At 27.6% G+C, this 21,098-nt stretch overlaps 4 protein-coding genes across 4 annotated transcripts; 1 reads left to right on the top strand and 3 right to left on the bottom strand.

Moving 5' to 3' along the window:
- Window positions 1-4,039: 4,039 nt before the first annotated feature.
- On the bottom strand, window positions 4,040-7,186 carry LOC100163112. The gene is made up of 4 exons (XM_001950461.5): window positions 6,604-7,186; window positions 6,393-6,538; window positions 4,783-4,967; window positions 4,040-4,707 (listed from the first exon to the last, which is right to left on the bottom strand). Exons 1-4 carry the CDS (start codon window positions 6,899-6,901, stop codon window positions 4,263-4,265), a joined length of 1,074 nt encoding a protein of 357 aa, XP_001950496.1. The 5' UTR covers window positions 6,902-7,186; the 3' UTR covers window positions 4,040-4,262.
- A 187-nt stretch (window positions 7,187-7,373) lies between these two features.
- Window positions 7,374-10,330, top strand: LOC100161091 (potential E3 ubiquitin-protein ligase ariadne-2). Its single transcript, XM_008187922.3, has 3 exons — window positions 7,374-7,567; window positions 7,653-7,777; window positions 8,434-10,330. Exon 3 carries the CDS (start codon window positions 8,489-8,491, stop codon window positions 9,905-9,907), a length of 1,419 nt encoding a protein of 472 aa, XP_008186144.1. The 5' UTR covers window positions 7,374-7,567; window positions 7,653-7,777; window positions 8,434-8,488; the 3' UTR covers window positions 9,908-10,330.
- On the bottom strand, window positions 10,327-12,361 carry LOC100158938 (fibronectin type 3 and ankyrin repeat domains 1 protein-like). Its single transcript, XM_029489971.1, has 5 exons — window positions 11,590-12,361; window positions 11,371-11,507; window positions 10,924-11,233; window positions 10,707-10,837; window positions 10,327-10,472 (listed from the first exon to the last, which is right to left on the bottom strand). Exons 1-5 carry the CDS (start codon window positions 11,625-11,627, stop codon window positions 10,327-10,329), a joined length of 762 nt encoding a protein of 253 aa, XP_029345831.1. The 5' UTR covers window positions 11,628-12,361.
- A 2,052-nt stretch (window positions 12,362-14,413) lies between these two features.
- LOC100167835 (ascorbate transporter, chloroplastic) lies at window positions 14,414-20,942 on the bottom strand. Its single transcript, XM_001950534.5, has 9 exons — window positions 20,646-20,942; window positions 20,389-20,588; window positions 20,128-20,287; window positions 19,943-20,055; window positions 18,761-18,901; window positions 16,878-17,073; window positions 15,359-15,503; window positions 15,171-15,285; window positions 14,414-14,712 (listed from the first exon to the last, which is right to left on the bottom strand). The coding sequence occupies exons 2-9, from the start codon at window positions 20,569-20,571 to the stop codon at window positions 14,557-14,559; spliced, it is 1,209 nt and encodes a 402-aa protein (XP_001950569.1). The 5' UTR covers window positions 20,572-20,588; window positions 20,646-20,942; the 3' UTR covers window positions 14,414-14,556.
- Between the last annotated feature and the right edge of the window lie 156 nt (window positions 20,943-21,098).

Below are 21,098 nucleotides of genomic sequence, written 5' to 3' on the forward strand. Positions count from 1 at the left end.
CCAATAAGTGTATAAATTTAATACAAAGCTCCTGATATATTGTTACAATATCAGTTGAAAAATATTAAAAATACATAGGCACAATTTTTTTTTATAAGCATTTAAAGATCAAATGTTGACAAAATTTATCAAATTTTTGTATCTAAGAATTGAAAATTTAAAACAAGATTCCACGTAAGTAATTAATTCTGTTACCAAAATATCTAAAAAATACATATACACAGTTTATTTTTATAGTCATTTTAAGTACAAATTTGGACGAAATTACATATTAAAAACCTAGGATTACTATTCTTAATTATTTTGTTGTGATTGTATAATATTATTCGTGGGTACTTGAAACTTCTAAAGTATACTATTATATATCTATGATAGTACCACGGTTTTTTGTTGATGTATAACGCGTTATAAGTACCTAATAAATAATATGATATGATTAATTTGGAATTTATTATAGGTACCTATTATAGGTCAATTTTTTTTTAATACCATAGATAAGTATATACATGTCTAATACATAGACTGATATACAGTCTCCGCTCAGAATCGTTTTTCTTATACAGTGATATTATATCATTGAATTCAAATTTAATACTGTCCATTATACAGTGACCCACTTCTAACCTACTGTACAGCAGAGCGACATCCACTTACCCACCTTTTTTGACTTGAGGATTAAAAATAGGTAATAATAAATTAAAGGTTGATTCTATTAAACTATTTTTGTTCTATAATATGAGTAACATAAAATCTGTATTATCACATAAATTTAGCTTATAACAATAATAAACAGTAATGGCATAGATTTAAAAAAAATTGAAGTACTTTAGGTGGGCCAACTTCACGAACGTCACATGGAGGACCTTGAGTTTATTATATATACATATTATAATATACTTATGTGACTTTAACAGACTGGCCACAACAACTTTGTTTAATTCCGAGGCTTCCCCATGTGGTTTTACATAGCAGATCGGGGGATATTTTTGATTTTTTGTCCGAGCGATATACAGTTCTAAGTATTTTTTTGCCGCGGGGTATTTCTAGATATATCTCAGGCCTTTGACCGCGTTTGGCATGATGGGCTTCTATTTAAACTAAAACACTTTCTCTCTTCGACATATATTATTTAATCATCAAATCATAACTTAAAAATCAGTCGTTTTCTGTTCGTCAAAAAAATAATTAGGTACCTACTCAACTGTACAGTATATTAAAGCTGGAGTTCCCCAGGGTAGTGACCTTTCGCCTATACTTTATAATATCTTCACCCATACCTACATCAAACCAAACTCTTCTCGCCTCATTTGCTGACGACACAGCAATACTTACGTCAAATAAATTTTCTTATATCGCATCTCAAAATGTACAATTACATTTAAATAAAATAGAATCTTGGGTTGAAAACTGGAAAATTAAAATCAATGACGAAAAATCCGGACAGGTAAATTTTTTACAAAACAAAAGGGAATGCCCCCCACTAACGTTTCATAACAAACCAATTCCACTTCACCAGTCAACTAAATACCCATAGGCGCAAATAGGGGGAGATTTAGGGGCTAAGACCCCCCAAAAATGTCCATAGCCCTCCCAAACATTTCCTACATTTTGCTTTAAGCTTATTCAATATTATCAAAGTAAGGCCCCATTAGCCTCCCCCCAAATCTCAAACGCTATTTGCGCCTATGCAAATACCTAGGTATAACTCTGGATAAAAGATTAACCTGGTCAAACCACACCAAGTAAAAACGAAAACAACTCATCTCTCGCCTCCAATCTACTTAGACCCCTACTAAAATCAAACTTGAGTCTCAAAAACAAACTACCTACTCCTATACAAAGTAATCATCAGGCCAGTATGGTCATACGGCATTCAAATTTGGGGCCCAGCTAAACCCGCAAACATTCACCCTATTCAAGCCTTCCAGTCAATTACCCTAAGACTTATCACCGGTGCTCCATGGTACATAACAAATGCAGCCCTCCATAATGACCTTAAAATACAAACCATAGAAAAAAGATTAAAACAGTACAAACAGTAAACGAGCTTGCAAAAAGCCACTACAAAAGTTTCCATTCAAAATTAACAAATCACATAAGCCCCTTCATTCAAAATATGTCCTCTCTTACATTAGGTACCACAAATTCACCATCGATTAAAAAGAAACAGGTCTAGAGATCTCCTAAAATAGGGGGAAAAAAAAACTCCGAGGTTCTAATGAACGTTCTCCTCTTCAGGTTATTTATGTTTGTATATTTTTCTATGTTATCCTTATTACTTATTGTTTTTTATTGTAAATAGATTGAATATTTAAATAAAATAAAAAAAATGCGCGTTATATACGAAAAAAAATGTAGTTTTTGAAGTTATTCATCAATAACTTCAAAACGAAGTTTGTCCGGGCTTTTTTTTTACATTCTTGCAAAGCACCCTAAAACAAACATTTTGGAAAAAAAATTTTTTTTAAATCGAAAAGTTGCTAAAACAGAATCGTTCCCATTCGCCATTCGCATATGTATGAACAATGAATGCTTCATTTTATTATAATAAATCTATAGATATATTATGTATGTATTCCGCCCAGGGCCTCGAATAACTCAACGCCGGCCCTGTCTGTGGCAATAAATATTTAATTTAAGTCTAGAAAGTAAATGTAAGCCAAAACAGTATGAAAATAAACTTACGCGTAAACATCGACTCTTCCGGTGAAACCAAGCTGTGTTACAGTGCATACGTGTAGTATGCCACCGCCAAAGAAACAGCTACCTATCTTCATCGGTCTTGCTCCGAACTGAAAGTTGAATGTAACGAAATATTTTATGAAAATGAAACGTAATGAGCGAGTTTGTGTTATATTTATATGTTATTTAGGTACTGTTTAACGAACTGTCGATCTATTGTTGGCTTCTTTCTTTTTTTTTTTGTTCAACGAAATTATTAGAATCGTTAGTCGTCTGTGACAAATGTTGACAATTGGAGATTGCCATAGATGATATAAATATATTATAACATGATAAATCCATAAAATAACTCAGTTTCAAATTGCAATATTTAGATTTTCTATATGAGTAGGTACCTAATTATCTCATTTCAGATGTCGATTCCAAATTTTAATATACCCACCTATTATCTGTTTTTTTTTTTTTAAGTTTTTTTATATTGAGTAAATATATTATAACTTATTATATAAATGATAAATTACTTTTTTAAAATTGAACTCTAAATAGTGTTTGAGAAACCATTAATTTACTTTACATAAACATAATATGCAAAGCGTTTTGACAAGCCTTTTCCTAGTTAGTTTTGAATAAAACTAAAGCAGTATCATTTTTTCATAATTTATTTAAATTATAGCTCTTATACAATTTTACAATTTCAACCATATATGTTGCATGTTTCATTGTAAAATGTAATTTATTATTTTTATTTTGAATATGATAATCGGCTAGTAAATTATAACAATATAGATATTTCAATTTGTTAAATATAAAAATGGCCATGTATATTTATTATTTTCATAGTCTTAGCACCTTCTTATTTAATACAATTTTATGTAGGTACTAGGATTACCCTTTATAAGTAAATGAATCATTCTTTGGCTTCACAAAATAAACACTCATACCACAAATTAAACATTGAAGAGAAAATAGCTAAGACTAGTATGCATCACATATTCACATCTCATCTAATAAGTAATTTAAAATATTGGCACTCAGCAAGTAAGTAAACTAGATATATCCAAATAAAATAAAATTGGTCTATACATTTTATGTTTAGATAATGTATGGGATTTAGTTATTTTTCTTTGTAAATAAGAAATCTTCTCGGAATGCTCAAGCAACAATGACCCAAAGATCATTAATTAAACAAATAACACACCAAAGAACCGCCACTAGATGGTTCTTTCCTCATACCAGCAAGCCATGTAGGTTATAAAATCCTATCATATCCTTTATGCATATTATACCACATTACTACATGTCTTATATTATGTATAGGTACATATTGTGTTATTTTAAAAATAAAAATAAATACAAATTATGTACTAGCACACTATATATTTAACAGTGCACAGTGTTGAACATTAAAAAAAAATCATGTATGATAAATATAAAAATTTGATACATACATTGATTGTAGTTTTAAAAATAAAAAAAAATGTATACTAACAATATGTGTATACAGTTTAACAACTAGGTTAAAATTTAAAAAAAAATCACAATAAAATTCATATTTATGGAAATTGTCAACACATACAAATTTATACCAAAAGATAACCACAAATTTCATCAAAGGTTTCTGTGTGTGTCAAATGGTCATTTCCGTTAAGTTCATTAATATTTAAAGCATTAAAAGCATTACCTAACAACCAAGCACATTCATCATTTAAATTAATATCTCTATTATTAATCAAAATACTTGTTATAATAGATCCTTTTTCACGTAGTAATGCATAAAGAAATACATATGCGGAATGACCTGTACTATCATGAGCTATAATATTACTAAATGTTCTTAAAATAGGCACTATACACGTTATATCGATTATATCTTCATTTAAGGTGTTCAATAAACGTGCCATACATTCTGATTTGTGCAATTCAATTTGTTGACAACAAGAAATTTGATATACAATCCAAAATGATTCTTTCCACGTATTCAATCGTTCATAACATACGAGTAGCAATTTGTGTAGATCGTCAATCCTATTGATATAAATATAATTAGTTTTATGCATGTTATACTTTCCAATTATTAATTATCAAATAATTTTGTCTTACTTTAAATGGACCAGGTAGTTTTTAAGAAAAAGTCTTAAGGCATAAAAGGTATTGAAAATAACATCATCACATGTTGAGTTCTGTAAGCGATCAACCAGTGCATCAAAGAAATTTTGACTTTGAAGCACTTTACATGAAACTGGACTAGAATCGCTCAAATTTCCAAGAGTCCAGATACACATAGCCTAGTAAATAAAACCATTTAACTAATGATTGTATAAACCCAACCTTAATATTTACAATAAATTAAAAAAAAAAATATATGGTACATCATTTAATTTATATTAATTGTTTTCCTTATTATTCAAAACCAAAGATGTATACTAAAGATAAATTTAAATTAATATTTAATCTTAAATACTCTAAATGCATAAATAAAATTAAAATTTCAGAGCTGAATCAATGGAACACTAATTTTAAAATATGAATTGTTTTACATATTATTATGAAGCATACTATCATTATAATATATAACACATTTAAACAATTTAAAAGTGGAAAAACTATAGAGTGAGTTAAATATACAGTAAACTATCAATTATCTGTGGATAAGTGAATTCTGGATTTCTAACAATAAATTATTTCAACCAAAATGTACCAATCTTTTGTCAATCATACTTATGGACCTGATTACTCAATAAGAGTTCTGAAAACTGATTTGAATTAGACATATTATTAACTAAATAATATGTCTACTTTAGATCAATCAGGCCATTATTTTTAAAATGTTGTTCCTCAACTCCGATACATTTTGTTTAAATACTTAAAATGTATGAAATTTTAAATTTTAATTATTTTAAATTTAAATTAAACATCTTAAAATGTGGCCTAATCAATCAAATTCAAATCAGCTTTCAAAAGTCTTATCGCATTATCAGGTTTATCTGTTGGATTGACAAAAAGTACATACAAATGAGCATAAATTGTTTACCGTTGACGCGCCCAACACTGAGGTGATGACTTGTACGGGCGCGTGCTGGAGCTCTTCGCTATTTATTTTACACTACAGTCACACACCTTATGATCACTTACTATGCAAACATTAACGTGACATGCATGCACGCAATTTGAAAATTGCCTATTTTGAACTCCTTAAAAACTGTCCATTTGCAATCCCTTTAATCCACAAAATAACTGAAGAAAAACACAAATTTAATCAAAAATGCTCTAAATATATTATTAAATAAATTATAATTTATAAGTATTAACAAGTAGTACCTATTAAGGAAAAATTAAATTATTAAATAGTCTCAAGCTTACTGTAATGGTTTGTTGAATTTATATGCAATGTAATATTGTAATGTATAATGTATGCAAATTCAAGAACAATTTGTAACACCCTGTACCCATTTAGCAGAAATATAAGACTTTCAAACGGCAGTCGGTAAATTTGTTTAAAATTTTAAAATCTGATAAAGCAACTTTTCAGACTACAGTACCCCACAATTATTTTTAGATTGTCCCTGTGTACATTGTATATACTAAAAATTTACTGTATAAATGTTATAAGTAATTCCTCAGATAACCATAGATAATCAAGAGTTTACTATAAATTATAAAATGTAAATAATCATCGATTGAATGAATTCTTATTCCAGTTATTAACTTACTGATATATTGAAATTCAAATGATTGATGTACATCATCAAGTATGGTATAATTAATTTTGTCAATTTTAAACATGTCTTTCTATCTCCTAAGGTCATGTTACAAAAACATTCAAGTGCTGCTAATTGTACTTCTTCATTTTTATTACCTGAAATTAAATAAAGCAAAACTTAGTAGGAGTATAGCACCAGATAAATTAAAACAATAATTTACCAGTTGCAAGATGAAGTAAGGATTCAGCGGCCCCTTGAACATGGTAAAACTCTGAAACAAAGTCTATACCGTTCAGAAAACCATTTTTTAATAACCTTAATTGTTCAACAGTAATTTGTTTTTTATGTTTAATTTCTTGTGCCAAATTGTGCATGTCTTCAACAGTAAATACATTATCCTCTTCCTCGACTACAACTCCTCGTCTTGAATTTAATAGTATTTGTTTGTGTTGATCACGATGGACATTTATATCATAACGAATCTTCTCTTTTACTCGAGCTGTCGAGGCGGAATTCATGGTAACACAATATGCAACTGCCAATTATAATGATGAACTTAACTGTCAGACTTGAGTCTGTACCCTGTAATGCTATCAGTATGAAATTACAACTCTGCGTTGTAAAGAATAAACTTGGCACAATAATAATATTATGTATAAATAACTAACTAATGTCTATCATATAAAATAAAAAATAGTTTTTATATTTTGTCCAAATAAAACGAATTAAGAAATAATTAGTAATTACGTAATTCAAACTTCAGTTTCATCGAGAAGTGACTATAACCGAGGTCTGAGATAAGCCACAAAAACACCACGATTAAGATAATATACAGGTTACTCAACGGAGCATTATTTTTGATGATCACGGGACCCAACACTGTCCCCATCCCATGACCCATATGGCCATATTTTGTTCTATGATATGGCAATATAAATGGGTTATTTTTTGTTATGTTTTTTTTTTTGAAACCCTGATGTGCATCTTATCACTTATTGTGTGTTTAGTAATTATTAATGTCTAAACTCTGAATGCCAAATGGTAGTCTAATACTACCCATAATATTGTAATAAAGTGTACACATTTTTTTTTAGTACACTACCACGTACAAATATTGAAGTATACACCATACAGTACGATTGAAAGTTGAAACTCAATTGTCACCCAAACTTTGTGTTTATTTTGTACTTGAAAACATTTAAATTTTATCATATAATTAATATTACAATTATGTAAAATCGTGTATCAGTGAATATCGTCTGGTTTCAGATTTAAATCGAAATTATGCAGCTAGAATTTTGATTATCGTGCTACGATTTTAATCTTCTTCATCCTATGCACCATTGTTCCTACATCATACCTATAATTACTCAATTGTGTTTGCCAAAACCACCGTAAGTATTATAAATTATAATTTATTATTGTGATATACTATCGTAGATATTAAGGGAATGAACAGTATTTTATTTGTATACATACGTAAAATATTTTTTTTTAAAGATAATTATGATAAATGCGTAAGAACTTTTTACTTTTAATATTTTAGGCAAGTTAAGAGTAGGTATGTATATTATTATACATTGAACCCAAAATATTTTATCTCATCTCATGATAATAAAATTAGTTAGGCAATTAAATTGAACATTATCTGTAATTGTTTTAAACATCTATAAGTAGGTACTTTTCTTTACAATAAATATTAAGAAGACCGGGTAGCTTGTATTATATTTTAATAGTTCTCTTTATAATTTATTAATTTATGCGGTTTTGTATATACAATCATTAGAGACCAAGAAAAATATAGTCACCTATTTGGTTTTCATACTGGTAGGTAGTATCAGTTATTATAGTCCTAGTAGGTATTTAGAACCTATTTTAAAAGCATTTAGCATACATAATATGAAACATTGATCGAATTGATTAGGTATTAAATAATGACTAATAAAATTAATATTTAATAAGTAGCTATTATTACTAATAATAATTACCAATATATAATGTTATACCTAACATTAGAGATTTGATTTTCATTGTTACAATATTTTTATAGGCATCAATTGGTATAAATTGTTGATTCAAGTATACAACCGTTTTTAAAAGAAACAATGTCTGAATATGATGATGAGGATATGGACTACTCAGATCAGGATGACTATGAAGACTATTACAATGCTGATCGTGATGTAATGAGTCCACCACACAATCCCGATGCTGAATATTTTCCTGTTCAATGCCTCTCTGTTGACGAGGTTGAAAAATTTTTGAATGAACTTGTTGAACAGTTGTGTACTAGTATACATGTAACACCATCAATGTCTAAAGTTTTACTTTATGAAAACAAATGGGCTGTTCAAGACGTATTATGGAAGTATAATGAAGATGCCGATAAGCTTTTTGTTGCATCCAGAATGAAAACATTACAGCCAGTATCGGTTAAAACAAAAAGAGATAAATTTGTTTGTCCAGTCTGTGTGGGGCCAGTAGCTGAAGAATTAGGAATTACTAATTTGGCTTGTGGACATTGTTATTGTGATAACTGTTGGCGTTGTCATTTTGAAAATAAAATAAAACAAGGTGTAAGCACGGAACTTTCTTGTATGGCATTAAACTGTGAATTACTAGTTCCAGAAGAAATAGTTTTATCGACAGTTAATAAACCAAATTTAAGAAAAAAATACCAACATTTTGCATTCCGTGAGTATATTAAATCACATCCATTATTACGCTTTTGTCCTGGAGCTAACTGTACGGCAGTCATTAAATCTAAAGAATCTCTTGCCAAAAAAGCTATATGTACTCAGTGTGAAACTTCATTTTGTTTTAAATGTGGAAACGACTATCATGCCCCCACAGATTGTGCCACTATTAAAAAATGGATTACCAAATGTGCAGATGATAGCGAAACATCAAATTACATCGCAGCCAACACCAAAGACTGTCCTAAATGTAATATTTTTATTGAAAAAAATGGTGGCTGCAATCACATGCAGTGTTTAAGTTGTAAATTTGATTTTTGCTGGATGTGTATGGGAGATTGGAAAGCACATGGCACTGAGTATTATGATTGTTCTAAGTATAGAGAAAATCCTCAGAATGGTTCAGAATCTGCTAAAGCTCGCGAAGCATTAAAAAAATACCTCCACTACTATGAACGTTGGGAAAATCATTCTAAAAGTTTGCAATTGGAGAAACAAACGCTTGATAAAATCAAAGAAAGGATAAATAGCAAAGTGATGACAAGTAAAGGTACATGGATTGACTGGCAGTATCTATTGGATTCTGCTACTTTACTAGCCAAATGCCGGTATACTCTTCAGTATACTTATCCATATGCATATTATATGGACAATGGACCAAAGAAAGAGCTATTTGAATATCAACAAGCCAAACTGGAAGCTGAAATTGAAAATCTATCATGGAAGATAGAACGAGCAGAAACCACCGATAGAGGTGATCTAGAAAATCAAATGGATATTGCTGAAAAAAGAAGAGCTACTATGCTTCAAGATTTTTTCCACATTTAACTAAATAATTTTGCGTTTTATTATTCAACTGTAAAATTATTCTAAATATATTTTCTTTTATATAAAGTAAGTTAATTTTCTTTCATTATTTTAAGCAACTTCTGTAATATTTATAAGATTCTTTTAATTAAACAATAACTTGGAAGTATTAAATAATGTGTAAAATAAGTACATTTTTAAAATTTGGTAATATAATTTATTTATAATATTATATGCTATTATTGTATAATTATTTACTAATAAGTTTTTATTTAAAATATTTTAAAATATTGCTATATAATATTATTCATTAGTAATACTCAAATTGATTATACAATGTGTGAAAAAATCTTTTAGATATACATTGGATGTTAACAATTATTAAGTAAAAGTAACATATTTTCTCATTCTTATAATAAACCATGAACAAATTTAATAATTTAATCTGGTAATATTTTTAGAGCTTTCCAATTATTTGATAAATGAGCCAATTGCCAAATATCTTGACCATTTTTATCTTTAATACTTAAATCTGAACCATATGAAATAAGGGTCTTGATCACATCCAAATTGGTAAACATCAATACTAAATAACAAAAATATATTTATTTAAAATTAAATCAGTATAATATTGTAATTTGTAATATTCATTGATATTCAGCTTTTGAAATGTATATATTACATATATTATAAAACCAGTGTTTACAACTAACCTAGAAAATCGGCTAAGATTTTATAAAGGAAATTTCTTTTTTTACAACATTTTAACTTTCTATGAATAATTTATTTATTTGTATTTCTATAACATAAGTATAATTACCTGCTCTCATTAATGGAGTCCAACCTTTAGAGTCTACGGAATTGACATCACCCCAATTTCCTTCCAGAAGCATCTTAACTGCATCATTATGAGATCCATCGACTGCATAATGAAGTGCTGTTTTTGAATTTCTATATTAAATATAGAAAATATAATATAAAATAATTTAACTAAATATGAGAGAAAAATATTGTCATTATTGATGAGCCATACGCACATATCTTTTAATGTAGCATCGGCATCATTGCGAGCCAATATTCTTATTATGTCACCGTGTCCATGGTAAGCAGCAGTCATCAGTGGTGTAATTCTAGTGAACATATTTGGTAAATTTACATCTGATCCGTATTGCAACAAAGTAAGTACCATATCATTATGGCCAGCTGCACAGGCTTTGGACAGACCACTCTCACCCAACTCATTGTAAATGTTTATATCGTGAGGTCTTGTGTCTAAGAATTCCCGAAAGAGCAATGGTAAATTTTGATAGGCACTATGATGAAATGCGGTGATACTGGGACAGTCATCTAAAAGAATAATATAATATGTTACATAGAATTTATGTCGAGCACAAATTTAATTTGAGTGACTAAGTACCGGTGTTATATAGTTATACCCCAGGAATATTATAATATTTTTAAATCAAAATTAAATAATATCCTACTTTTTGTGGTACAACTGACTGTGGCTATCCCAACCACTGAATTCTCCGAGCTTACATTATGTGACTCCACCTCCAGCTTAAATTTGTAATTGTGACCACCAGATAAGTTTTTAACACAAAAGTAGTTATGAAATCCTCTAAAAAATGTTCATTTTATAATCAATTAGATACAAATATACAAGATGAATCAGGTTTTCATAGTTTAATAATAATTTCTACCTGTATATAACTACATCATTCTTATTGTTTTCATTCATAACTAATTTGAAAAGGGGCTCTAGAATATCTTGTGGCTTGTTCCATTCTAAATGAACAGATCGATGATCGACATTTGATAACTTCAAACTTAACTATAAAATATTTTATATATACATTTATTGAAATAATTTCCCATTTGTATTGAAACCAATTTATCAATCAAAATGTATCTATAGGTACCTATTATTATGGTAAAACTCAAAAGTGACTAACTAGTAGTATAGAACAATAGTAGGTATTTAACTAAACTTGTTAGGAACCAACTATTCAAAAACAAATTTTAATTTGACTCTAAAAGTTAACATTTTAATTTTAACTCTTATTTAAGGAGAAATCATTGTAAACGTAAGTTAAACATTTTAACATCAATGGTGGAAATCAGTCACATAGTTAGGTACATAGATTATAGAAGGCTTACAATTAAAAAATTAAAATATTCTTGTATTATAGTTCTTATAGCAGTGCCGCAATTACTAGGTGTGGCATTGCACATAGGTCTCAAATATATATATAGTCCACCCAACGGTATAATAATTAAAATTAATTTTTTAGCCGTGACCACTAATGTAGTTTTAAACAAAATAAAAAAAAGAAAAAGCAAGCTTGTTCATATTATTAAAATATAATATTAATTATTGTAATCATACCAAACTATTTACTTGTTGGCAACGGCATTATTTATACAATTTGAGAATTTAATTTGTAATTAATAATTTACATTGGCGCAAATAGGTGGGGGCTTGGGGGGACTTAGTCCCCCCAGTTCAAAAGTAAGTAATTAGTACAGAGCATATATAATTTTTAGAAAATATTATAGGAGGGGCTTTAGTCCCCCCAAAATAATTAGTCTATTTGCGCCTATGATAATTTAGATACCTATATTAATATAATAATTCATTTATATTTTTCAGCTGCATTAAATTTATATCTACAACAGAATTATTTATTGTATACTTTTTTGTGTGAATGTTTTATCCAAAATATTATTTATATTTTCTGATTTTCCAAATTTATCTATTGGAAAAGTTGATTAAAAAAATGTTGTTCAAGTAAAACTAGTAACTATATGTGCTATAATATATTTATAAAAAAAGTTGCGTCCATATCATAGTTTTGCATCACACTTAATAATACTGTGAAAAAATATTAGAATGACTATAAAAATGTTAAAACCGTTAAAAGCAAAGATCTATTAGACTACCTTCCATAATATAAACGCAGGCTATCACATCTTATTTAGAGTAGGTAAATACTATTTTGAAAAAAATATTAAGCTGAAAATTAAGGTTTGAACATGAGCACTGTAATGTGTAAATATGGCATTGGTCCCTAGTTTGTGCAAAAATAAACTTTTGAATCATATTACCTATGTATATAAAATATATGAACCTTTATACTTATGTTTAATTAAGTAGCTCCCAAGGAACGTATAGTTAAAAGTAATATTATACATACTACAATATTCTGAAGAATATGTGTCTGAGAATTTTGATGCATATACAAATTAAATTTAACGAGTAGGGTTAATTAGCTATAAACAGTTTAACAGCCACAGTGTGCAGTGTGAACTATATTTATTTAAAGTTAAAAAAGAAAACTATTTGTCTAAATGTCCAAATTATATCACATTGTAAACATATTTTAGGGAGCTTCCTTCATATACTTACGTTAAAGACCATATTATTATTCTTTTGAAAAAATGAACTTAAAATGAAACACTTTTTAATGACATACATTCATTTTTTATTAAACGAGTTGAGCACTTACACAAATCTATAATATAGGAATAATATTTTATAGACAATCTTGTAAGTAGAAGATATCTTCTATTTCTTCTTTTTTGATTTTAAGACTGTAGGTACTAGAATGCTATTCGTTTGTTCCCTTAGCAACCACAGTAATTGTAATCATTAATCACTTGCTACCATAGGCCCAAATAGTGTTTGAGATTTGGGGGGGGGGGGGCTAATAGGGCCTTACTTTGATAATATTGAATAAGCTTAAAACAAAATGTAGGAAATTTTTGGGAGGGCTATGGACATTTTTGGGGGGCTTAGCCCCTACGAGCCCCCCCCCCCCCCTATTTGCGCCTATGCTTGCTACTCTCATACAATGCTAAACAGTAAGTACTAAGGAAGTTGAATGCTTATTCTAATTTCTAATTTGTCTAACTAACTAAAACTAACTAACTAACTAACTTAACTAAATATACGTTACAATGCTTCTTACTATTCATGTAACAAAATCAAAAATTTTTAAAACAACCCGGATATTTTTGTTACCATTACAATGTGGGCGGCGATTATTGCCAGTCAGTAATGTGGTGCCAATGCCCTTTTTTTTTCTTATGAATTTTCTATATTTTTACCAGGCAATAAGTTGAATACATTATAGCTGTTATGCCTATTAAGTCAGTAATATGTATTGAATATTACTTTGAAATCTGATAGTTATTAGTTCACAATCTATTAAATCAGAGGCATAATATTAGGTATATTATGATTTTATCATGTATTATTATTAATTGGGCAAACTTTTGGTTTTGGTAAGAAAAAAACAATAACAGATAATATAATAATAAATATTAATAGAAAACAAAGGATATTATAATACAACAAATGCATATAAAACAATTCATATTTAACAATTACCCCAGACATTTCAGTGGTTGGGGGGGGGGGGGGCTATCATTTACCACATATTTCCAAGAGGCGAGAATTAACATATATGTTAAATCAATAGGTTTAGTAGTAATTATTATTTGTAATGTAATGACAACATAATATTAATAAAAATAAACATTTATAATCTCAAATAATATTTATAATAATATGTAAACAATAAATATAGTTTATTTGATTGGTAACTCTAAAACGAATTAACAAAAATAAATACTCTGTATATATTTTTTTTTTACAAATTTTTTAATTACAATATTTGTGATGTTGAACTTTGACTACAATAAATAATTGAGCCAGTGAAATTTAGAGCAGCCGCCAATATGAAAACCGGAAACCAACGGCCGTGAGATGCAGTCACAAGTTCTGCCGTGAGAGGACCAGATAATATTCCTGGTATGGTAGCCTAAGGTATTTTCAAAAAAAAATCAAATTAAATAAACCTATTTTAAAATATAAATATTAAAGTTAATACTTAATGATAAACATCAAAATTGAACTGATAACTATGATTTTCTGAAGATAGTTCCAAATCAGAGATCAGCAACTCGCGGTCCGAGGGCCACATGTGGCCATCATAGTAATTTTAAGTGGCCCGCGAGTACAATTTATAATTTGTATAAAAACCACAAACTATGATTTGTTAAATTAATAAACCTAACCGTGATACTAAATTAATATTTAATAAAGTAAATTGGATTTGACAATACATTTTTGTTTTAAATAAAATAAGGTATATTTATTTGTGGCTCGTGAAAAATTTCTATTTTTATTGGCCCTGGACATAAAAAAGGTTGCTGATCCTTGGTATAACTAATAAAATTGATAATTTATATAATATACAAAATATTAAATACAATTTACCAGCGTGTTGGATACTGAAAATGTAATGCCAGCATGATTAGGAGCCACTTCAGCATGATTACTTAAATGCCCAGCTGAATTACAAGCACATAGTCCCATTGATATAGAAATAAATCTACCACATAAAATAAATAAATAAATGTTGTAGCAATCAATTGACTATAAAATATAATATAAGGCTTCCTTACATTATGGCTGCAGCTAAGCTATTCACCGTACAAAATAGAATTAAAAATATTGCTGGTCCTACTAGACCTATAGTAGTCATTAGTCGTCGAACACTTAAAACTGACCATCTACGATCAATTAGTTTATCCGCATAATTTCCTGCAACTTTAATTAAACTAATATATTAAAACATAATTTAAGGGAATCCAAAATTATAAATGAAACTTCAAACTACCTTAAATTCAAGATTTAAAATTGGAATATGTAAAAATTTAGATTTTAGAATTTAGTTATACACCAATTATAGTATTATTATTATAGTGTACATTGAAAAATAAAATGACTATAAGTCATGTAATTTGTCAGATATGGATCTTAATAATTTTATAAATCAAAATAAAATTATATTGAATATTTTAAAATTATGCATTACAAAAATTAAGTATTAAGATAAATTACACATTTTTTTTTAAGCCTATCACTTCCTTATGGTATAGCTAAATGGCCTAGATCAGAGATTCGCAAATTGTAGGATGTCACCCATAAATGGGTCGCAATTATATGTTCGGTGGTTCATAAATAGTTCTGAACAGTGGCGTAGCCAGGATTTTTTTTCGGGAGGTGCTGATCAACTTTTACACTTTTACACATTAAATACGTACTAGCACAAATAGATAGCTGAAAAGTGTTAATACATATTGTACATTTTTAAATATTTTAAATACAATTTAAGACTTTTTGAGCTACTATCATAGACCATTAAAATAATTTTTAACATTTCGGGGGGGGGCTGCAGCCCCCTCAGCCCCTCCCCTGGATACGCCACTGGTTCTGAAATATATATTTATTTTTTATAATGTAAAATATTTATTATTAGATTACTTTAAGATATAATATATAGATATATAAAAGAAAAATTATTTTATCTATAAATATGAGTACTTATATAATACAGTATTTTATATCTTACTATATTGTACATCTATTACTTTGGTATAAATATTAAATCTTAATATTAATACCAATTTTAAAATTTTAAAATTAAAACATTAAGTTATCTCAATGATAACAATCATTATTGGAACGACATAAAATCGGTCATTTCTCATTAGTATGTTGTGGGACGCCAAAATTTAAAATGTGTCCATAATGGGTCATACCGTTAAAATTTTAGGAACCTCTGACCTGGTTGGTTCAACATCAAAAAAATGTTTCATACATTATGCATAAATAATTATGGTATGTATTATGTAAACATCATATAAGCATATTGGATTATGGAAAAGTTTAAATATAGAGTTATACCTATTAACAAATGTCGCTTAGAAGTGACAATAGTGTATGTCAACTGCATGCGTACATTTGTGGGCGAGATAACAAATTTTACGAACCTATCCAAGTCATTAATCATAAATCACAACTCACGAGTAAGAAAAGAAATATATATTAATTAACATTGATATCTTTAAATTTATAATAAATTCATAGTTCATAGTTCTATTCGATATCAATCTTATATTTTGAATAATTAAAACTTACCAATACCAAACACTGAATTGAATATATATGGAACAGCTGTTAAACTAATACTATGTGAATTAGCACCAAGGTAACACAAGTACGTGGGTAGCCAATGCATTATTATGTAGTTGGACCAATTCATTGTAAAGTGAGCTATATATATCGCCCATAAGGGCCAATATATAAAGAATTTCCTCCAATGTATACTAGAATACTATATAAAACAAAATAAGTTAATATGTAATACCAATAATAAAATATGTAGTAAATATTAATTAGATTATAATAGCATAAATAATTATTGTTAAGGAAACTGGGTACCAATATTTTATAATCTTACCTATAACACGAACATAATAAAAAAAAATTAAAAGCTACCCATTTTACAAAACATCCATTAGATGATCCGATAGATGGCTATTGTGATGGCTAAGTGATACGACTGTCTTTGACAGTCAACAAATATTGGTACCTAATATAATAATATGCATGCTGGGGATTAACTAGTTAAAAAGTTACTTTTAAATTTAAATTTTTGTCGCTGTCATAAAATAACTTTTATAAAAAGTTAATTAATATATTATTGCCATATTAATTTATTTTTTTTCCTAAGACCACAAATTTAATAGGTAAACAAATACCTAAAAATAATTATTTTGACGGGTTTCGTAATTGATTAAAGTATCAAAGTATTTAAGTACTTACGGCAATTTATTTAAAACTGCAAGACCTCTCATAAGTTACTATGTTATTTGTTATTTTGTTAGCTTTAAAAAACGTATAATTTTTAATTTTATATGAAAAAATACTAACTGATTTTTAACTAAGTTAAGTTAATTTTATTTTCAACTTATCTTGTAACTTTTAATTAAAAGTTACTAGTTTAAAAAACTTTAAAAAAGGAACAGTAACTTATAACTTTAAAGTTTATACTTAACACTTAAATTGTTTTGTATTAACTTAACTTAACAAATTAAAAAATATAGTTAACTTGCCCAGCCTTGGTAATATGGGTATATCGGCTATCTTGTCGTATGCACTCTACTGGCAACATTGTGACTACAGTATGCGCTCTACCGTTTTTACCACCTTACAGCAATATTTAAATAGTATTCAAAGTGGATAATGTAAAAGTAGTTTTAACTTTTAATGATGAATTAAATAATTCTCAAAGTTTAGTGTATTTAGTGTATTATTAAAAAGTATTATAAAGATCAGTAGGTAATATATTATTAAACATTATATTACTAATGGTAATGTCATTGTCTCGTAATTTATCACACTTACAAATGTAAGTTTTTTTTAAATTTTGTTAATTTAAAATATAATTAATAATTAGTCGGGTGGCACTACTGAGTGGCCTCTCTTATCTGGCAGTCTCATTATATAAATATCTAAATCAAAATTACTTATTGTACAGATGTGTATAAATTGTAATTAAATATATTTTTAATGAAAAAAAAAAAAAATTAATAATTAGAAAAAAAACATTAAAATATTTGTGCTAATGACTCTTAAAAAGTATTAAATATGTCCCTTTTATTGTTTCCTTTCTACCGTGTTTCAACAAGATACATGTAATAGCTGTTTATTATATTTATTATTTATAAATATATAAGACTATTAATATATTTTATATAATATTATACTTTGGAAGCATTTCAGGAGTTGTACCATAAAATTTTTTTACAATTTTTAGCCTCAGAGTCCTCCAAAAACTTCTATCCTTTCAATTTGTGTATCAAATACCATCATTGTAATCCAGTGGAAGAGCACATACGACAAACGCCCTGTAACCACTAGTAGATCGCGATCTGCGGTAAAACGCAGATGACAAGATAGCTAGTATATTTATGAGTATATTATAAGATAGCATGTAACTATATAAGGGTTTAACATACTTGGGGGATAATAACTAATGGAAGCTCATCACTATTTCCACGATTTTTTTCTGAATATAATGTAATCCATATAAGTGACCAAACAATACCAATTGAACCAAACAAATAAAAGCTAGTTTGCCACATTAAATGCGGGCATATCTAGAAAAGAAAAAATATTTTCATTAATATGCATAAGTAACAGTTAATATTATTATAGATTCATATTAAATATAATATAGTGAATAAAATATGAAAAATATATACCAAATTTTTATTTCTCACAGTACCCGGGTAATTAATACATTATTTACTGCTGAATAAATAAGGTACTTTGGATACAATATACTATAAAATAACGATGCAAAAACAAAAACACATGCAATAAGATTAAATTATATAAATGTATACATTATTATAACTTATAAGTTTATTAGTTATAGTACTATTTGTTTTCACGCACAAATATCCATAAATTTATCAAACTTAGTTGTAAAACATTATAACTGAATCGATTTTCAATTAATTGTTAGTTAATATTATGTGTTTATTTTCATTAATATATTATTTTATATTTCAATCTTAATTATTTAATACTTGCTTTATAAATATTATATATAATATACATACATTTTTAGTAAATAAATAAATAAATAAATAAATAAATAAATAAATCAATATGATAATTTACAATTTATAAAATTGAATAACTTCACATATATATATATATATATTATATAAAATATAATCTTTGATAATTAGGTAATGATTAACAATATATTAGAAAAAAATTATTTGTCAAGTATTATTATTATTATTATTATTATTATTAGGTATTACCTTATTAATTATTTATTTTATTCATATTGCGTCTGAGTGTTACTGCTGGGTAGCTACTAAACTCTCCTCAAGCTTTCATAACACGTATATTCATTTTTCTACGCTCATATGTTTATTGTAACTGTTATTACAGATTGTATATATTCCAATAAATGTTAAAAAAAAAAAAAACTTAGTTTATAGCTTTGTAGGTAATATACATACTACCCGGACAAGGTAAAAATTGTCAAACAATTTGGGTATTTTAATTCAGAGATAATGTGCCAAAATGGATAGTTTTTATACATTATCCAAATAATTTGAATATTAATAAAAAATTATCTATTAAATTATCTTTTTTTTATCAATAGGCAATAAACTTACTACAGTTGCGACTGTTTGGCCAACAGACCCTGCGGCCACTAGGTAACCAAATGCACTTGAACGTTCAGTTATTGAGATGTTGTTAGCAAAAATATGAAATATTGTTGGTAATCCTAAAATTTATTAAGAATAAGTTCAAATATTTTGTATCATCTCACAAATAAGTTTATTCAAAATTGATTTACCTAATCCTTCACCGAATCCAGATATTATTCTGCATAAAATTAAAGCAAATGTGTTATGAGATACCCATGGTGTTGCAACAGTTGATATTGACCATAAAAAAACAGACAGTAATAAAATTAATTTGCCACCAAATTTCTTAGCTGCACAAGCCCCAAAAACCTGAATAAATAAAAACATAAATATTGTTTATAATATAATATATTTCTTAATTAATTTATCATTAATTTAATAATGACTATAATATGTATATTTTTAGTTACTTGACTACTTAAATAGCCGAAAGCAAATGCTGACAATATCCATCCTTGTGAATGCATTGTCCATTTGAAATAACTAGTCATTGGTATTATTGCGATAGGCATAATAACACGATCAGCCGCATTTATAAAATTTGCAATAGAACATAGCACCACAATATGAGTCTGACTCATTTTAGAAGACATGGCTTATGTAGTTATATCTAAAAACAGTATAAGTTAAATGAAAGAACAAATGTATTAATATGTTTGGACCATACATTTCTCTTAATAATGCGTTGAATGCATTTTAGCTTTTTAAAAGCCACGTCTTCATATTTTTCAAACGTCATAGTGAAGAGTTATTATTTTTAATGCCAGCATTTAAATTTAAAAATCATAGTTTTAAAATAATTGCCACGTAATATTAATATTAAATTGTATATTGAAATAATTGTGAACACTTTCTTGAGACAATGATTTGAATAAATAAAAGCTTTTACTTCACACAATAATTATAACAAATAACAATATATTATATTATAACACAGGCATAAACTTCGATGATGAATTTATGAAAAGTAAAATATACAAAATATATACAAAAGAAAAAACTTAAATGATAAGCATTATCATTATCTAGTTATCAATCCAAATCCAAATCCAAATATTTATATTTTGGTACCAGACAGTAAAATATGTATATTATTTTCATTTATTAGTATATTATTTTC

The sequence above is a fragment of the Acyrthosiphon pisum genome, chromosome A2 (assembly GCF_005508785.2).
Source record: "Acyrthosiphon pisum isolate AL4f chromosome A2, pea_aphid_22Mar2018_4r6ur, whole genome shotgun sequence".
NCBI classification, from domain to species: Eukaryota; Metazoa; Arthropoda; class Insecta; order Hemiptera; family Aphididae; genus Acyrthosiphon; species Acyrthosiphon pisum.

Bases quoted from the DNA above. Each gene is read 5' to 3' on its own strand.
- LOC100163112 (XM_001950461.5), bottom strand. From the start codon at position 6,901: ATGAATTCCGCCTCGACAGCTCGAGTAAAAGAGAAGATTCGTTATGAT. The intron at 6,539-6,603 runs GTAAATTATTGT...ATTTAATTTCAG, and splicing joins CTTACTTCATCTTGCAACTG to GTAATAAAAATGAAGAAGTA. The intron at 4,968-6,392 runs GTAAGTTAATAA...TTTATTTACTAG, and splicing joins ATTTGAATTTCAATATATCA to GCTATGTGTATCTGGACTCT.
- LOC100161091 (XM_008187922.3), top strand. From the start codon at position 8,489: ATGTCTGAATATGATGATGAGGATATGGACTACTCAGATCAGGATGAC.
- LOC100158938 (XM_029489971.1), bottom strand. From the start codon at position 11,627: ATGAATGAAAACAATAAGAATGATGTAGTTATATACAG. The intron at 11,508-11,589 runs GTAGAAATTATT...AACATTTTTTAG, and splicing joins AATGATGTAGTTATATACAG to AGGATTTCATAACTACTTTT. The intron at 10,473-10,706 runs GTAATTATACTT...TTTGTTATTTAG, and splicing joins GACTCCATTAATGAGAGCAG to TATTGATGTTTACCAATTTG.
- LOC100167835 (XM_001950534.5), bottom strand. From the start codon at position 20,571: ATGTCTTCTAAAATGAGTCAGACTCATATTGTGGTGCTATGTTCTATT. The intron at 15,504-16,877 runs GTAAGTTTTAAT...GTTTAATTAAAG, and splicing joins CAATTCAGTGTTTGGTATTG to TTGCAGGAAATTATGCGGAT. The intron at 15,286-15,358 runs GTAAGGAAGCCT...TTTATGTGGTAG, and splicing joins AGCTTAGCTGCAGCCATAAT to ATTTATTTCTATATCAATGG.